Source organism: Manihot esculenta, chromosome 16 (genome assembly GCF_001659605.2).
Source record: "Manihot esculenta cultivar AM560-2 chromosome 16, M.esculenta_v8, whole genome shotgun sequence".
Classification (NCBI taxonomy): Eukaryota; Viridiplantae; Streptophyta; class Magnoliopsida; order Malpighiales; family Euphorbiaceae; genus Manihot; species Manihot esculenta.
This window is the reverse complement of record NC_035176.2, coordinates 2416803-2434329: the sequence shown is the minus strand read 5'-3', so window position 1 is coordinate 2434329 and position 17527 is coordinate 2416803. Positions and strand designations below refer to the sequence as shown.

General features: G+C 32.2%; 3 protein-coding genes across 7 annotated transcripts; all 3 read left to right on the top strand.

Annotated features, from left to right (window-relative positions):
• The first annotated feature begins 1862 nt into the window (after window positions 1–1862).
• Window positions 1863–3489, top strand: LOC110603967 (quinone oxidoreductase PIG3). The gene is made up of 6 exons (XM_021741975.2): window positions 1863–2254; window positions 2341–2520; window positions 2585–2666; window positions 2751–2858; window positions 2939–3097; window positions 3184–3489. The coding sequence occupies exons 1-6, from the start codon at window positions 2003–2005 to the stop codon at window positions 3378–3380; spliced, it is 978 nt and encodes a 325-aa protein (XP_021597667.2). The 5' UTR covers window positions 1863–2002; the 3' UTR covers window positions 3381–3489.
• Window positions 3490–3905: 416 nt separating this feature from the next.
• LOC122722115 (transmembrane protein 184 homolog DDB_G0279555) lies at window positions 3906–7265 on the top strand. Of its 4 annotated transcripts, XR_006348964.1 has the most exons (5): window positions 4952–5513; window positions 5605–5727; window positions 5843–6133; window positions 6441–6755; window positions 6944–7265. XR_006348964.1 is itself a non-coding variant. In XM_043951868.1 (4 exons), the coding sequence occupies exons 2-4, from the start codon at window positions 5250–5252 to the stop codon at window positions 6344–6346; spliced, it is 891 nt and encodes a 296-aa protein (XP_043807803.1). In that variant the 5' UTR covers window positions 3906–4101; window positions 5236–5249; the 3' UTR covers window positions 6347–6581. The 4 variants fall into 4 exon arrangements, 3 of the variants coding, with proteins under 3 accessions (XP_043807803.1, XP_043807804.1, XP_043807805.1); XM_043951868.1 differs by lacking the exon at window positions 6944–7265 and adding an exon at window positions 3906–4101 and having other exon boundaries at window positions 5236–5513; window positions 5843–6581; XM_043951869.1 differs by lacking the exon at window positions 6944–7265 and having other exon boundaries at window positions 4914–5051; window positions 5236–5513; window positions 5843–6581.
• A 304-nt stretch (window positions 7266–7569) lies between these two features.
• Window positions 7570–13343, top strand: LOC110603699 (ADP-ribosylation factor GTPase-activating protein AGD5). 2 transcript variants are annotated; one of them, XM_021741543.2, is made up of 11 exons: window positions 7570–8032; window positions 9533–9591; window positions 10136–10226; window positions 10352–10406; window positions 10528–10618; window positions 10730–10964; window positions 11551–11752; window positions 11910–12037; window positions 12407–12649; window positions 12730–12788; window positions 13036–13343. In XM_021741543.2, the coding sequence occupies exons 1-11, from the start codon at window positions 7982–7984 to the stop codon at window positions 13190–13192; spliced, it is 1371 nt and encodes a 456-aa protein (XP_021597235.1). In that variant the 5' UTR covers window positions 7570–7981; the 3' UTR covers window positions 13193–13343. The 2 variants fall into 2 exon arrangements, with proteins under 2 accessions (XP_021597235.1, XP_043807802.1); XM_043951867.1 differs by having other exon boundaries at window positions 9533–10226; window positions 10330–10406.
• The last annotated feature ends 4184 nt before the right edge of the window (window positions 13344–17527 follow it).

Below are 17527 nucleotides of genomic sequence, written 5' to 3'. Positions count from 1 at the left end.
CTGCTTACATTATAAAAGCACTTTTTTTTTTCTTTATTTTATAATTTCATCAAATAATAAAATATATTTCATATCATTATAAAATATGATATTATAATCATATATTTATTATTTAACATTATATGTATTATTATAAAAATATATATAGGCAAGTGCATCGCCTGCCACCAAGCACTTTCTCTGCCAGCAATCACGAGACTTAATTTTTAAAAGGGAAAATTACTTTTTAGTCCCTAAAGTTTAACATAATTAACACTTATGTCTCTCTATTTTGGCGACCCAACAATTAAACCCCTCACTTTTTTTTCTATCCAAATTCGTAGTCTTTCCGTCCAAAATAGCCGTTTGGAACACGTGAATTGATAAAATTAACCCTCACAAAATTAACCATCACCAAACCCAAATGCTGCTTCTTCTTCTTTTTCTTCTTCTTCCTACCCTTTTGCAACTTCTTATTCTTCTTCTTTCTTTTTCTTCTTCTTCTTTTTTTTTTCTTCTTCTTCCTACCCTTTTTGCAACTTCTTCTTCTTCTTCTTCTTCTTCTTCTTTCTTCTTCTTCTTCCTACCCTTTCTGCAACTTCTTCTTCTTCTTCTTCTTCTTCTTCTTTCTTCTTCTTCTTCCTACCCTTTCTGCAACTTCTTCTTCTTCTTCTTCTTCTTCTTCTTCTTCTTCTGCAAGTGGAGAAAACATGAAAGAGAAAAAAAAATAGGGATTTCACATTGAGAGAATGGTATTTTTGGAAAAAATTATCACCTTTCACCTTTGACTCTTTGACCAAACGTTTTAAATGGACGGAAGGACTACGAATTTGGACGGAAGAGAAGTGAGGGACTTAAGTGTTGGGTCGCCAAAATAGAGGGACAGAATTGTTAATTACGTTAAATCTCAGGGACTAAAAAGTAATTTTTCCCTTTTCAAAAATAAAAATAAAAATTTGCCAGTATTTGATAAACATTTTTTTGTTCTCCCTTCATTGATAAAATTTTGGTGATGGAGAAAAAAAAATCAATTCTTTAGCAGTTTTCACAATTATAACCCCGTTTTTCAATTTTGGACAATAAATTTTATCTATTTAATTTTATAACAATTATAACACATGTCTAAATTAATTTTAATCAAAATTATAATTTTAAATTGTTTTTATCCGATTCATAGAAATTAATAAAAAAAATAAATTCTTTATAATAATCAAATTCGACTGGATTATTAATAGAATGAATAAATTTGTCATTTTTAAAAAAATTTATTTTAATTTAGAAATTTTTTATTTTTATTTAACATGTAGATGTAAATTTTTATAAATTTTAACAATTTTTAATTCTATATTATTAAAGAATATTAAAAAATAAACATTTATATTTTTCATGATCATAATTACCTTTCAATTTTAAATAAAAAAGTTAATTTTTTAATTATTTCAGAATTAATCTGTCCCTAAAATTAATTTTGATTAGAGTTCCATGTCATATTTATATTAACTTTTAATTTTTTTATAATTTTTAAATCCATATCACCCTTCTATTATGGTGACTTTTCATGTGTCATATCAATATTAATTTTAAATATTAATTATAATTATAATAAAATTAAAATAATAAATTTTATTATTTTTATTTATAGATTTAATATGATAATAAATATATTTGAATAAATATGAGAAATTTTAATTTTAATTTTTTAATTTTTTTTTATTTAAAAAATTATTTTTTAAAATTTAAAAATGCAAAGAATTAGTTGGGCACATTCAATCATGCATTTTTATCAATCGTGGATGAAATATTCATATTTTTCTTTAAAAATAAAAAAGCAAAAGGCTTGAATTGTTTATTGCTGTTGACAGCCCAATGACTACGCAGTTTTGTTTTCCAACACAAAATAATTGCAAGTAGGTAGCATAGTGGGGAGAAGAAAGTAATCGGCTAAGGACAAAAGGTGTCTTCTAGCTTCAAGAATCAAGACGATAATAGATCTGAAGTGCCAGACGCACAAAATCAACTAAAGATGAAGGCAGTAGTGATCACCACACCCGGCGGTCCAGAGGTGCTGCAATTGCAAGAAGTAGAAGACCCACAAGTAAAAGACAATGAAGTGTTGATCAAGGTCGAGGCCACCGCCCTTAACCAGGCGGATACTATCCAAAGGCAGGGCAAGTACCCAACTCCCAGCGGTGCCAGTCCCTTCCCTGGTCTTGAATGTTCCGGTACCGTCGTGGCCACAGGGAAACTTGTTTCTCGCTGGAAAGTGGGGGATCAAGTAATTTCTTACTTCAAATAGAAACCCAATTCATTCCATACTCTTATCATTTATCTGACTATCTCTGCTGCATTATGCAAGTACAGGTTTGTGCTCTTCTCAGTGGAGGAGGCTACGCCGAGAAAGTGGCAGTTCCTGCCGGACACGTTCTTCCTATCCCTTCCGGCATTTCAGTCAAGGAAGCTGCTGCTTTTCCGGAGGTGGCGTGTACTGTTTGGTCGACCGTTTTTATGACCAGTCGGCTTTCTGCCGGAGAAACTTTTCTGGTAAACTATTTAATGTATTTGCTGGATATCCTATAATTTGAGCTGACGCCAAATGGGATTTCAGGTTCATGGCGGCTCTAGTGGAATCGGGACATTTGCAATTCAGATAGCTAAAGCCCGAGGGATTAAGGTGTTCGTCACTGCAGGTCTGGCTCCATTTTAAAGAGATGATTTGATCAGCTAGAAACATTCAAAGCTAGTGTTCATATATTATATTTCTTGGTTTCCAGGGAGCGAGGAGAAATTAGCAGCATGTAAAGAACTGGGAGCCGATGTCTGCATCAACTACAAAACAGAGGATTTCGTAGTAAGAGTTAAGGAAGAAACCAGCGGAAAAGGCATGTTCTTTAGGATCATAAACGTCAAAGATGAAAACTTCTTTATAATTTAAGCCAAAATTATTATTTTTGAATGGCAGGTGTTGATGTTATTCTGGATTGTATGGGAGCAGCCTACTTTCAGCGAAACCTTGATAGCTTAAATTTTGATGGGAGACTTCATATCATAGGCTTGATGGGTGGAGCTGCGACAGAGTTTAATCTGGGTTCTTTGTTTGCAAAGCGCCTCACTGTACAAGGTACCTTGGATTTGTTGTCTGAAATGGATGTATTATTTCCTGAAACCTGTAATAATGTGTTTTATGGCTGTTGGATGTTTGTGTAGCGTCTGGTTTGCGAATGAGAAGTCCAGAAAACAAAGCTGAGATTGTGAATGAGGTGGAGAAGAATGTTTGGCCGGAAGTTGTTGCAGGGAAGGTGAAGCCGGTGGTCTATAAGGAATTTCCGCTGTCTGAGGCGGCAGAGGCTCACCGGCTTATTGAAAGTAGCCAACATGTTGGAAAGATCCTTCTGGTCCCATGATGATGTAGCAAGCCATTGATCAGCTATTGCTGTCTGCTATAAGAAGAGAACTACAACTGAATCTGTACTTGCAAGTTAATTCAATAAGAAAATGAAAGACTTTCCTTTACACATCCATCATTGAAAAAGCATTTTTCAGTTAGTGCAGTCACGCACAGCAAGAACTGGAAATTAAATTTAATAAAAATTTATTATTTAATTCTATAATATTAAAAATTTATTACATAATTTATTAATTTAAAAATATATTAATTAATATATTTATTACTTTTAACTGTTATATATAAAAAAAAAATCTAAAATGTCCTGCTCCGACAAAGTAACTATTAAATATTATGTTAATTAAAAAATTTTTTAAATTAAATGCTCTAAAATAATTTTAAACAATCTTAAATTAAACAATATAATCTTAATTACTAATAAAAATATAAGATAACACTATTAAGTTATTTGGATTAGGTTTAGTATAGATTTAAATTTAAAAATTAGAATTCATGACAGGTTTAGGTCAGTTTTTTTAGAAATATTAATTTATTAAAATGAAAATAGGATGAATCGAAACGTATCAGCCTGTCATGGGCCCACGTTATTCGCTTGGAATTTACCTGCGAATTCCGATGGAGTTCAACCAGCAAATTCGCTAGAACAAGTGTCGATCAAATCAGCGCTAAAACTTACATCCATCTTCATTTTATCGCTCAATCTATCTCACCTTGAATTGGTAAGTTATTTTTTTTTTTAATGCACAATGATCATTTGGGGGAAATGATTTGTGATCTTATCTGCAAAATTTTTGTTTTTGATATTATAATCTAAATCATAAGAAGTGGAAACGTTGACCCTTTTCATGATGCTAAAGAAATTGCTCAAAATGTCTCTGTATTTAGAATGGGGAGTGATTTCTTGGTGGTAGTGAGTATTCTTTCATATGGAGATATTCTGTGTTTGATCTAGTTAAGGAAACAATGGGCTGTAATTCCACGTATTTCATGTCCTATTTTGCATTCATGTGTCTTGATGATTGATAATTTGAGATACAGAAGAAGAGGATAGGATTAGGTAGGTGTGTAATGCCTCTTCCTTTTTTTTTTTCTTTTATTCTTCTTTTATTTTTTTTCTCCATTTACTTATAATCGCCACCATCTTTCTTTATTTTTTTTTCTTTTATATTTTAATGACGTGTAACTGACATACCTACTGTAACATATGTCGTTACACACCGTTCCTTTTCCATCGTCAAGACTATTTAATTCTTCCTCCGGCACCCGTGCTAACATGGTTATCATGGTCTGAGGACCTGGATGCAAAGGGGTCTGTTCAAGTTAGTAAATTGGATCTTTCTTTGTTGGGTCGAGCTCTGGTCTATCTGATTTGTCCGAACCAGATCTGAACTGCATGTTAGAGGACAGACTTCTATATTGGACTCTAATAGGATTAGACTATGACTTTTCTACGTGGATTCGTACTGCGATCCAAATAGTAAAGGTCCAACCTCATCAATCATATTTCAACTTTAGTATTAGCAATAGCTTTGCAACTTGGTATCTTTGTATTGTAATTTGTGGCATTAAGTTACTGGATGTGTAATTATGGTGGGTTTCAAAGCCGTGGCTTCATTGCAGCTTTCTTTTTGAGTTCTTTAAGTGCATGTTTTGCTTTAAGTAGATCAAGGTTAGATAATAAACATCAATAAGTTAAATGCTGTAACTCTCACATTGTGGCACAGGTAAGTTGCAGAGGCTTATTTCTGTGTATTCTCTTCCAGATGTGCTGTGTATATTGCTCAATTTCTAACTCCTTCCCTTGATCACTGATCATATTTAGATCCTGATCTGATGATTTGTTTACTTCGCAGCTTCTTGTTGAATAATGGATATAACCAATTTGAATCGGGGGCAACTCACACTAATGGGATCTGCATTCTGTACGATGCTTGCAATGCTTTTTACCCTGCAGCTCTTATCTCAGCATGTATTTTACTGGAAAAACCCAAAGCAGCAGAAGGCCATAATAATTATTATCCTTATGGCTCCAATATATGCCATTGACTCATTTGTGGGTTTGCTGGATGTTAAGGGGAGCGAGGCATTCTTCATGTTCTTAGACTCCGTTAAGGAGTGTTACGAGGCTTTGGTCAGTGATTCGTACTCTATTATGATTTGGCTGTCTCTTGCTGCTCCTTTTGATCTTTTCATCACTTTAGCTTTTTCATTTGTATTTTCAGGTGATTGCCAAGTTCCTGGCTTTGATGTATAGTTACCTGAATATATCTATTAGTAGAAATATTGTGCCAGACGAGATAAAAGGAAGGGAAATTCACCATTCTTTCCCAATGACACTTTTCCAGGTCAAACTATTGTTCTGTTTTACCTTTTCTTATTTTAAGTTGATGGGATTAGGTTTGTCTAAATTGTTATAGGCTTATAGCTGTATTGAATGTGTTGTGATTTCACAAACTGCAGCCTCACACTGTCCGGTTGGACCACCGTACATTGAGGCTCCTCAAATACTGGACGTGGCAATTTGTTATCGTTCGTCCAATATGCTCAGTTTTGATGATAACACTACAAATTCTTGGGATATATCCTTCTTGGTTAAGTTGGACGTTCACCATCATCCTCAACATTTCAGTTTCCTTGGCGCTGTATTCTCTGGTGGTGTTCTACCATGTGTTTGCAAAGGAGTTGAAACCTCACAATCCACTTGCCAAGTTCTTGTGCATCAAGGGAATTGTCTTCTTTTGCTTTTGGCAGGTAAATATCTATCCTGTTCTGTTGCTTGTTCTTCTGCTTCTTCTTTTGAGGGTGGGGCGCTTTGTAAGCCAAAGCTATGTAAGAAACTTGGAAGGGCTCCAAGGCACAAAAAAGAGCCTCCAACAGAACAGCGGTCGAAAAGCAAATCATTTGACCTTGCACAACCAATTCAGTGGATCGGGGCTTAAATTACCTTTTACTTCAGTTGTTTAATCAAAGTTCCAGAATTTGAAGAAGTGATAATTTTGGAAACTATGAAATGAGTGCCATATTACTTGTTCAGAAAGCCATATTTGATAATGTGCAGGGAGTGGTGCTTGACATACTAGTTGCCTTGGGTGTAATTCAATCTCATCATTTCTGGTTGGATGTGGAGCACATTGAGGAAGCTATTCAGAATGTTTTAGTGTGTTTGGAGATGGTTGTTTTCTCTGTTCTCCAACAGTATGCATACCATGTCTCGCCTTATAGTGGAGAAGTGGAAACAAAGATGAAACTGAAGAAGAAAGAATGATATGTGCATATGGAACATCCAATGGATTCCTTGCTTCTATCGAAAAAAGAAAGGGACAAATGTAACCGAAAATTTTTGTTAGACGCCCACGTCAAGTTACACTTCAAGGTAGAATGGGATATTGTGTCTTTGTCGCTGAGAGTAGTATGCAAGTTTTGTAGAAAATCATTTTGGTTTATTCTGTTCTTCCATTTCTAAGGATCTTTCAGATATCTGATTGGTTATGAATTGCTTTAAAAATACCCATGAGGTTAGAAATTAATATTGTTTTGTTGTATGTTCTTTTGATGACACAGCTAGCAGAAAATGGCCAGCTGCAAAGTGCACTAGGTGAATTATGATTATGGTTTCATCTGCACCATTACATCTTTTATTTTAAAGAATCTGTAGCTACCAATTCATCACATGGTATACAACTCAGGTTTTTTTAGTCTAAACATTTGTTTGAAATGTAGGGTCAGATTCTGTTCTTGCCTTAAGGATGTGTGCATTACATGAGGATTATGATTGATATCTAATGGCCATTTGCAAATTGGTGGAAGTGATGACGACTTCAATGGCAACCAATAATATATAATGGACAATGGGTTCAAAACAAAATGGACTCTCTGCTACATATGCCAGCTTCTGATTGGTCTGTGAGAAATTATTATAAAAATTAAATAGTTACAAACTATTAAAATTAAATGACTGAAATTATTATAAAAAGTAAAATTTAAAAGAGTAAATTATTATAATCTAACAAATAAAATTTTAAAAATTAAATTCTTTTCATTAAAAATTATAAATTATCCTAAAAAAATAACTAATATGATATCCGAACCACTAGCTCATTTGGGACAACCGTTTTGCCATCTGAAAGGGCAAAATATAAAAGGACTAAAACAAAAGGGGGAAAAAAAAGGTGCTGTTTTTCCTTTTGTTTTCTCAGCAACCAAAAGGAAAATTGAATACAGTGGGCAACCGAACAAAGAAAAAGCTCTGTCAAAGGGTACTGAAGCCTGACGCGCCACAGAACAAAAGAAAGGCATACAAAGCGCCATTATCAGGAAGTCCCATCAACGCGTGTGTACACGCTGCTCTTCAATAAAAAATATACTCCAAAGAATATAAGAAAAGTCAAGCAAAAGCAAAGAGAAAGATACCCACTATGCCATTTCTTCTTCTTTTTTCTTCTTCTTCTACTTATCAACTTCCTTTCTCTGAAACTTCTCTTTATCCTGAGTTGACAGGCGACGAAAGAGAAGAAGGGTATTTGAAGAAGCAATCAATAAATCTTTTTCTTTCTCTTTGGTTGTGGAGAGAGGGTATAGACAATAGAGAGTCTGCGAACCATGAACGGGAAGGCCAACGTTTCTAAAGAACTTAATGCTAAGCACAGAAAGGTCTGTTTTTTAACTGCATTTATTTCTCTATAGCGTAATTTTCTATCTATATGTTTGTGTTTTGCTGCTTATCTTGGTGTTTGGAGTCATAAATTGTTTATGTACTTTTGATAAGAATCGTTTCTGTGTTGTTTTTTGAATTCATCTATGTTGTTTGTTATGTGTTTTATCATTGCTTTTTTGTCTGCAACTTCTTTGCATAACAGAAGGGTTGAAGCTGAAAATGAATAACTTATGGGTTTTATAGGTAAGCTTTTATTTCAATAGAATTTTGGCACAGAAAAAGGCAAGTATTGCTCTTTAGAAGTGTATTCTTGACAAAATTTTAACTGGATCCTCCACATGATAGTTCTTTTAATTTCAAATAAAATTTGACTAATAAATTTGATTATCTATTTTTATTTAGTGGGGTAATGGCAAAGAAAAGAAAAATCTAAAACTTTGCATCTTTTTTCAGTTGTGGTTGTCAAAGACAGCAAGTTTGAGTTGGTAACAATTGTAGCCGCTCTCTAGTTTCTCCCACTTAATGATGTGGTATAAACTTGTATGGTTTGGTTCAGTACTTGGCCGGCAATAACAGAACTAAAGCTACCTAGTATTATAATTTAAGTTTGATATTGGATGCAGAATTTATAATCTAAAGTAAACCAAATCATTCATGTGAGGGTCATGCAGACATGTCTTTTAGATACATCTTGGGTGGAGAAAAGCATTTTGGATAAACAACATAAGCTTTTACCCTTCGTTTGGCATGATTCATTCTGCCAAAAATGAATTTAAATGAATCCTTGCAAAATCATACGAGATTTCAACTTCTAAAATGAAATATTTTTAAGTTAAAAACAATAAAATTCTTTAATTCCAAATAAGAAAATTGTTAGAAAAGAAATCAATTGAATTGAATTCTTGCAAAATTTTAAGGAGGTGGTGCAAGGAAACCTTACTTGTAAAGATTTTGACCTTTTCATTAGGAAGAGTATTTCACATTTACATTAGACCTGTAAAATCTATGCTAAAGCTTGCATTTATTGTGAGACTTGTCATATAATTTGATTCCAGAATTGGTCATAGAGTACAAATAGTGACTAGATAACAGCTGGTGATTGCAATTACTGAATTACAGACCTGTGAAATAAAATCATATCCATTTAGCATGATATTTCTAAGGGATTATGGATATGTTTAGACTCCATATTTTACTGAAGACATTAAGTTCATGTGCTCAGAGATGAACTTTTGCAGTTAAGTTGAATGTAGATATATGGTATTTTTCTCTAATGATGGCTTTTTATTTTGAGGGAGGTATTGATGTTAAACTAAATTTGCTATTTGTTGAGAAAAATTGCAAATATGCTTCTTCAAAGCAACCTTTTGATTGCTGTTTCAACTCTTTATTTCAAAGTGTGCACTTCTGACCTTGGTGAAAAAAATTTCTAATTCATGTATCAATTTGTTTATTGAACAGATTAATCAATTCTGTTCTTATTTTTCTGTTTGCAGATCTTGGAAGGTCTCCTTAAATTACCAGAAAATAGGGAATGTGCAGATTGCAAAAGCAAGTATGTATCTGAACAATATATAAAAACAGTGCAAGCATTCATATAATAAACAATGAGGAAGAGTGATCTTAATGACTGTTTTAAGCTTTTCATTTATACATTGAGGGTTGGTCTTGAGACTAACGCACAATATTAGGAACGTAAGCACGTACTCACAATCGCAATAATAGAGAAAGAGATATAAGAAATTTAACGTGGTTTGACCATGAAGTCTACGTCCACGAGCAAGGCATAGATAAAATTATGCTATGATGAGAAAAAGAGTGATACAATTTCTCAGAACTCTCAAAACCCTAACCCCAATGTGTTTTCTGAAATCTCACATAATACAGGATAAGAAAAATATACAAGTATTTATAACCCTCCATCCCAACATTGATTCATACTTTTTATCCAATTTGGGTCAGAACCTTTCAGATCGAATCACAATTCGGCTCATAAGAAAATATACCCAAAATTCAAGCCACATTGGTTTGTTGGTAGTATCCATATACTAGTGGTTTGAAAATTTGTAAGTTGTGTTGCTATCTTGCTTGCTATGCAGAGGTCCACGATGGGCTAGTGTGAATCTAGGAATCTTCATTTGCATGCAATGTTCAGGGATACATAGAAGTCTTGGAGTGCACATATCAAAGGTGGGCTATGTTTTTCAATACAATTCTTCCAAGTCAGACCATTGTAGGATTGAAATTTTTGCAACTAAAGGTGAAAGACTTCTATGTTGCATAATTAATTCAGCTTCTATTTGATTATAATGCAGGTAAGATCTGCCACTTTAGACACATGGCTTCCAGAGCAAATTGCATTTATCCAGTGTAAGTCCATTTGTTACAAAATTCAACTTGTTTTCCTTCCTATTTTAGATTCTCATCTAAGATTAAACTTACAGCTTTCTCATCTTTTTAATTAATTTTTGTTTTGGTTTCTTATTCACAGCTATGGGAAATGAGAAATCAAATTGCTACTGGGAAGCTGAGTTGCCCCCTAACTATAACAGAGTTGGAATTGAGAATTTCATTCGTGCAAAGTAAGACTTCATATGGTTAAATGGAATAATATTTGGCTTGACCCAATTCTATAGAGTTGTCGCTGTTGTTAGTTTTTTAACATGATCATGGATTCTTACATCATCTGTTAGGTATGAAGAGAAGAAATGGATTCCTAGGGATAGTAAAGCAAAATCACCTCCACAGTTGAGTGGGGAGAAGGTTTCAATTTTTAGAGCAGGACCAGAGAATACTGTGCATAAGCAAATGAAGAATAATAACCATGCTGCCGAGGAGAGGAAAATTACTCCACCTAATACAAACGATAAAAGACCAGCTTCTAAGAGTTGCACTCCAGCTCCAGCATCTGTTAATGCGCCCCAACAGGTGTATGCAAATTTTCGTTTGCTCTTCACTAGCTGACCATCAATATTCAGATTTCTTCTTTCTTCATTCATTGTTTGATCTGTAGATACCTATTTACTATATGAATAAACTAATAAAAATCATGTTTGACAACGAGAAACTGTTCTACTTTGCTTAGCTTTAGTTTTATCAATTTTAAATTGCTAAATATGTTAATGAAATAAGAAAAATTGATGCAAGTTTTCAAATGTGTTGCTATATCCATTGTTTAGCAAGGTGGAGACAATTTGGGGACATAAAAACAGTGTGCTACTGTATAAAGTTCTCCAAATACTTTGGAAACACAGAAATATTGACTGTAAGATGTTAGTTGATTGTAAAGCGTTCGGTACAGCAATTGCATAGGAGGATTATTGGGGGAGACATTTGACTATAAGATGTCTGCACAACCAATTGCTTGAGAAAGTTTAATAGGCCATGCTTTTTCTTATTACAAAAATTATCACGAATGGGTAATAGAGCGACATTATTAAAGGCATATATTTTGTTTGTTTTTTTTAGCTGGATTCAGTTTCAATACAGATGAACTAAAGGACTGAATGAACAGGTTGCACTTGATATAAAACCACAACCTGGTCAGAATTCAGAACAAGCAACCGTCACAAAAGCTCAATTGGTGAAGGAGGAAGAGAAAAAAACACCAGTTTCAACTCCAGCAAAAGTGGATTATGCAACTGAACTTTTTAACTTGCTTTGCATGGATGATTCTGGTGGAAACTGCTCCAAGCCTTCCACTGATGGTTTCAAATGTGAGTTTCTTCTTATACTGATATTCTTTAAGCAGTTGATTAACTGTAATGATCTTTTATCAGTTTCCTTGTTAATTCTCACTTCATAATTGTTGTTTTGCTTTCCAAAAAAAAAAGCTGTCACTTTACCACTGACCTTGAAACTCGCAACTTGCAGCTGTCAAGGAAGAATCAACATCAAGAAGAAGTGATTTGTCAAATATATCTGAAAACAAGCAGCAGTTTGCATCATCTATAGAACAGCCTCAAAAATATGCAAATAATGATATCATGAATCTCTTTCAGGTATGGAATTGATTCTGAGAAGAAACAAGTGTCCAGTGTAGACGTAGCGCAGAGGATTGTAATATTGCCTTATATTTTGATAATGTGGACATCTATAATCTTAGATGTTAGCTTTATAATTAATTTTCTGGCTAGAGTGAGATGGTGTGAAGGTGTCCCTTAATCTTCCGTTTATGAGATTGAAAGAGAAATTGCAGTTTGCAGTTTGCTCTTCTTTTTAGATTCCTGTTGTTTCATGAGAGTGAAAACATGAAATATCAGTGTGATATCTTCCTAGTATTTTTGTTTTTTTCCTATGATGTTGTCCATTAATTTTGTAGATTTCAAAAAAAAATTACTCTTACCATTTAAACTGTGGATCATGGACAGTCCGGTGTGGTTTCTCCTCTTCCTGCCCACCAACAACAGCTTTCTACATTGTCCCAACAAAATCAAGCCCTCATGGCAGCTGCTGTGCAGTCTGGTGGTCTCTCCCATACTTTTCCTGTCAATGTGCATAAATTCAGTGCCAATGGTATTCATTTATCCACTCAGAATTGGGGAAGCACTGGACATCAAGTTCCTGGAATGATGATGCCATTGCCATCCAATAATTTACCCAAGTATATTCAGGTGAAGCTCTTAAATGCCCACATCAAACCTTTTTTCTGATGAGAACCTGTTCTTATGTTGTTATTATATTCCTGTGCCAGATTGGAAGCAACCAGCAAATGTATACAGCAGGGAACTCTGTTAATATTCCAGTATCAAGGTAGCACGCTACAGAAATCAGCGGCATCATTAGGAAATTGATAGTTTATAATTAGGGAAATTTACTCTCTTGATTATTGTTAAATATCCGAGTAAAACGAGTCATTAGCCTGATTACGAACTCGAAAATAATAAACTCTGCATGCTTATTGTGAACACATATCATTTCTATAGCTATAGTAGTAGAAAGTCTATGAGGTTCAGCTTATCATCCCTACTAATATGCCTGGTCATCAATTATTATGCAGCATGTATAGTTCTGGACCAGTAGCTCCCATCAATGGTGCAACAAATATCAGATCAACTATGGCTGCTCCAGCATTCCAAGTCCCAGCCATGCCAACTCAACCTCAAGGATACTATGATTTCTCCTCATTAACACAAGGGATGTTCAGAAAACGGTGAAAACTTGGCTTACTCCATTATAGAGATTTAGTTAAATCACAAGAAATTTGGCTTCATATTGCTTGCTGTAGTTGAGGTTTACTGCCTTGGTTTCATTCATTTGTATTGAACCATTGTTGATGTAATAAAGTTGGTTCCACATTAATTTTTAGTATGAAGTTTCTCTAATCCATGAAACTGCAATTTATATTATCTGCAAATGCAACTTCTCTTTGAAGCTTTTGATGCAAAGAATTTGATTGAATAGCTATAATTTCAAATCCTTTCAGCTGCTGCCAAGTCATGTGACAGTAGGATCTCAACTGAAATAAAAACCCATCATTTTTTTTTATAAAATAGTACTATTTAATAAATATAATAAAAAAACATATCAGTTTGAAAAATAATCAGTGCAGCATAGAATTTCCAAGTACTGGCATTCAAATCTTCTAACTATATGTTGTTTAGGTAGCCTAAACTTGACGAGTTAAGGAAAAAAAACATAGGATGTCTGATTACTTTTCAGTATAATAATACTAACCGTCAAGATTATCCATTTGAGAACTTTCAACTCAAAGAGAAAATGGAAAAAGAATGAATATTCTGAAAACGATAGCAAGAAGATCCTTCCGCACTGGATAGGCTTCAACATTTGGCGATCAATGCAGAAATGGGCGGTGCTCTTTTACTCGTTTTTGACCAATTTTTATCTTCGTAAATTGCAGATCATCATCATCATAACAGAACCCATCATGGCCGTTTAATTTGATGACATCTTGTGGGGTCACACACACACTTACTTGATGGGTTTGATATTTCTTTGATGTTTCCTGGGATCTACCTAGTGATTGCAGACAAGTTGTGTGTCTTGTTCCTCGTTAGATTTTCATTTTAAAAGAGCACTTTTTCAGACAAAATTGGTCCTTAAGTAATCACAAAAGAGCGGTGGTTTGTTTAAGCTTAACTGCTAATCGTCTTAGTGCGCTCTACACCTGCCATCTCTTTTCAGCGTTCCCATTCAGAATTTAGACTTTGCCATCCAATCAGAACCATAAGAGATTAAAGTGAGCCCGTATTTGAATTTAATTTAAAATTTTAATTTAATTTTTTATTTATTTTAATTTAATTTGATTTAATTTTTAATTTTAAAAATTTTAATTATTTCGATTCAATTCAATTTTAATCGAAAAAAAATTAAAAAATGAAATCAAATCGATTAATAATAATAGTATATTATTTTTAATAATATAGATAAATTTTAAAATATAAAAAATGAAAAATTTATTAAAAATTTAAATAAATTAAATCGAATCGAATCGAATCAGATCAATTTGATTTTTGATTAAAATCAATTCGATTTGATTTTTATAAATTCAAATTACCATGCAATTTCTTTTTTTCTTGATTTTATATTGAAGCTATCCAACCCTGTCCCAATTGACAGACCGACATTTTGACTCCCATTAATCTCAAAGTATTCACACGCAATTTCATGATACTTTTATTTTATATAATTAATATTAGGGTCTGGTGTCCTCCATTTCAAGGCATATGACTTGTGAATCCACAAAAGGATTGATCTAGAAAGCCCTAAATCTATTGTATAAAAATGCCGCAACAGGAATCTTAGTCTCTACCTTAATTGCACTGCCTAATCTAAATCAAATTTCTTGTAAATGCTGCCCTAATCATGCCTTCAATCTTTAATTTGCTAGAATTAATGAGATTAGACTAACTTTGAATGGATAATGTGTATGACACGTATCATGCATGCAGGGGGATCACGATGAGCTAATATACGAGAAGAAAAAGGTGATTATAAATGACGTAGGAGCATGGTTGAGCCAATCAAGACCATTGAATGCTTTGACTTTTAGAACACCGTCCAGTTGTAGAGTAACGTGGAGTGCAATCACTTGATCATGAAAAAGGCTTAAATCACAATGGAAAGAATTAGACAATGCAATTACTTAAGAGCGTAGTGTTTCCAAACAACTGCCATAACTACCATTCTTATTGAAAAAATTTCTTCAAAATTTAATTTAGTGAAGATGACACATGGCATGTTTCACATTTTTCAGACAAAATTAAATTAACAACAACTACTCAATTAATAGCTAAGTCACCGCATGTTGGACTCCCTGTTAGTTCAGTTCTGTTCAACGGAAACTACATTAACTGCCTATCCCTTTGAGTGGGACCCAGTGATCGATCCCATTTCATTATCCATTTTAATTATTTTAAGAAAAATTATTACCATATCAATTTTTATTTTTCAGTTTCGCTTATTTTATGAAAATGTTTTACTTTTTCATATTTAAAAAAAAATACCATTAAATACAAGTGAAATAGAATTCCTCGGTTGACTTGGTGAGACTTGACCTGTAAGAATGGTCCACGCGTACCGTGTGGAAAATTTTCAATAAAAATTATAAAATTAACATTATCACATTAGAGTTAAAATAAAGAAAGTTAACATCATTTGCCAATAGTCAATTTACAACTTAATTATTTATACCAAAATTATAAAGTGTTGTATATAATTTTTTTTTATATAGTTTGAATAAAAAAAAAAAAGCAATTATAAATGGAATATAATTGCATACAATTATAATTTTCATGTATGTAGACGTGCAAATAATTAATTGGCGAGCGAGTGCATGAACTCACAACTCTTTCTTTTTAAAAAAAAATAAATAAATATCTTCTCACCTAATGCGTAAATCTTTGACCTAATAAAATAATAATATATTGTGGAAAATTATTGAGGGATGGCTTCAATTCATACCATTAAAACTGGTCATCAATTGCTACCATATATAATATTTGAGAAATTCATATCATAAATGATAATGGATGGGTATTTAAATTAAAAATATATATACTATTTAATTTTTATAATATATAAAAATTTATTAATTATTTTTTTATTTTAAAAAATATATTAAAATATTTATAATATTTTAAAAAAATTATATATCAGTTAATTTCAGTATAATTAAATTTATTTAATAGTTGATTTTAAATTTAAAAAATATATTAAAATTTGATATTTTTTTAAAAATTACTCATTAATTAGACGTATAAGAAAGAGAATGTGAGGTACTAATAGATATTCACGATAGTTATCTCGATATTCAAATCAATATACTTAGAAATTGAAAAAATATAATTAATTATTTATAATTTAAATAGTATTTTAAAATGACTATTTTTATAATTTTTCTTTTTCTGTATTGTAAAAAAATAAATATAAATATAATATTTTTTAATAATTTAATAGTAACATGATCGACTATTTAATAAAATATATCGTTAGATTAATAATTCCGTAATTATAGGAATGTACTGAGTTATACTTTTAATGGTAACGTGATGCCGAGACTCTTTCTATTAAGAGAAAGACAAGTCTAGATAATGATTTGAATGATAAGATATTTATATTTTTTCTTTTTTGAAACGGAATATATTTTTCACTCATCATATTCTTGCTGCATAAATTTATTTCGTAGCGACAATTATAATCTATTTTGATCGATTATTAGAAAATATCACTAATAAATTTTTTTATATTATATAAATTAAATAATATTTTTATTATATATATTTAAATTTAGTTAACTTTTTTTATAGCGATACTTTTAGTTTAGAATTTATTCATATAAATAAATAGTTAAATATAAAATATGCTTTTTATTATAATATTTATAATTTTTAATCATATATTTTAAATGAGTAGAACTTAATATTTTGAAGAACTATTAAACTTTTAAATATATGCATTATTAATTAAAATATATAATTAAATGAGTTTGGATAATGTTTGTTTGTAATAATCATATTTAAAACAAATGTAAATAGTTTTAAATGAATTTTAATTAAATCAGATGAATTTAGATAAATTAATTATAATATAAGAAAAATTAATTTTATCTAGAAAGTAAAATTGGCTTTATAAATAGCTGCCTTGCGTGGAATAAAATTCTAAAATTAAATTTAATAACAAAATAATTAAATTAATATTGAGAATTTTTTTGGGATAAAAAAGGTATTATAATTAAAAGTTAAAAAGAAGTGACCGGTGAGGTTGCAGGCCCCGAGCTGTTGGTCACATGGCAGTGGCGAGCCAGCCCGCACCCACTGGAGCAGCGCTATGGGATCGTAGTACAGCCTGCGTGAGTAACGGTCAATAATATGACCGTTGGGAATGGGCACACATTTAAAATATTCAAGTGTTTTTGAGACTACAATTAGCCTTAGCCAACTGGCCAATAATATAATCTGAAATTCTAGATTCTACCGGTTCTCTTTCCAGTTTCAAGAAAGATCATTAGCACTGAAGTGGACCCTCTCTTC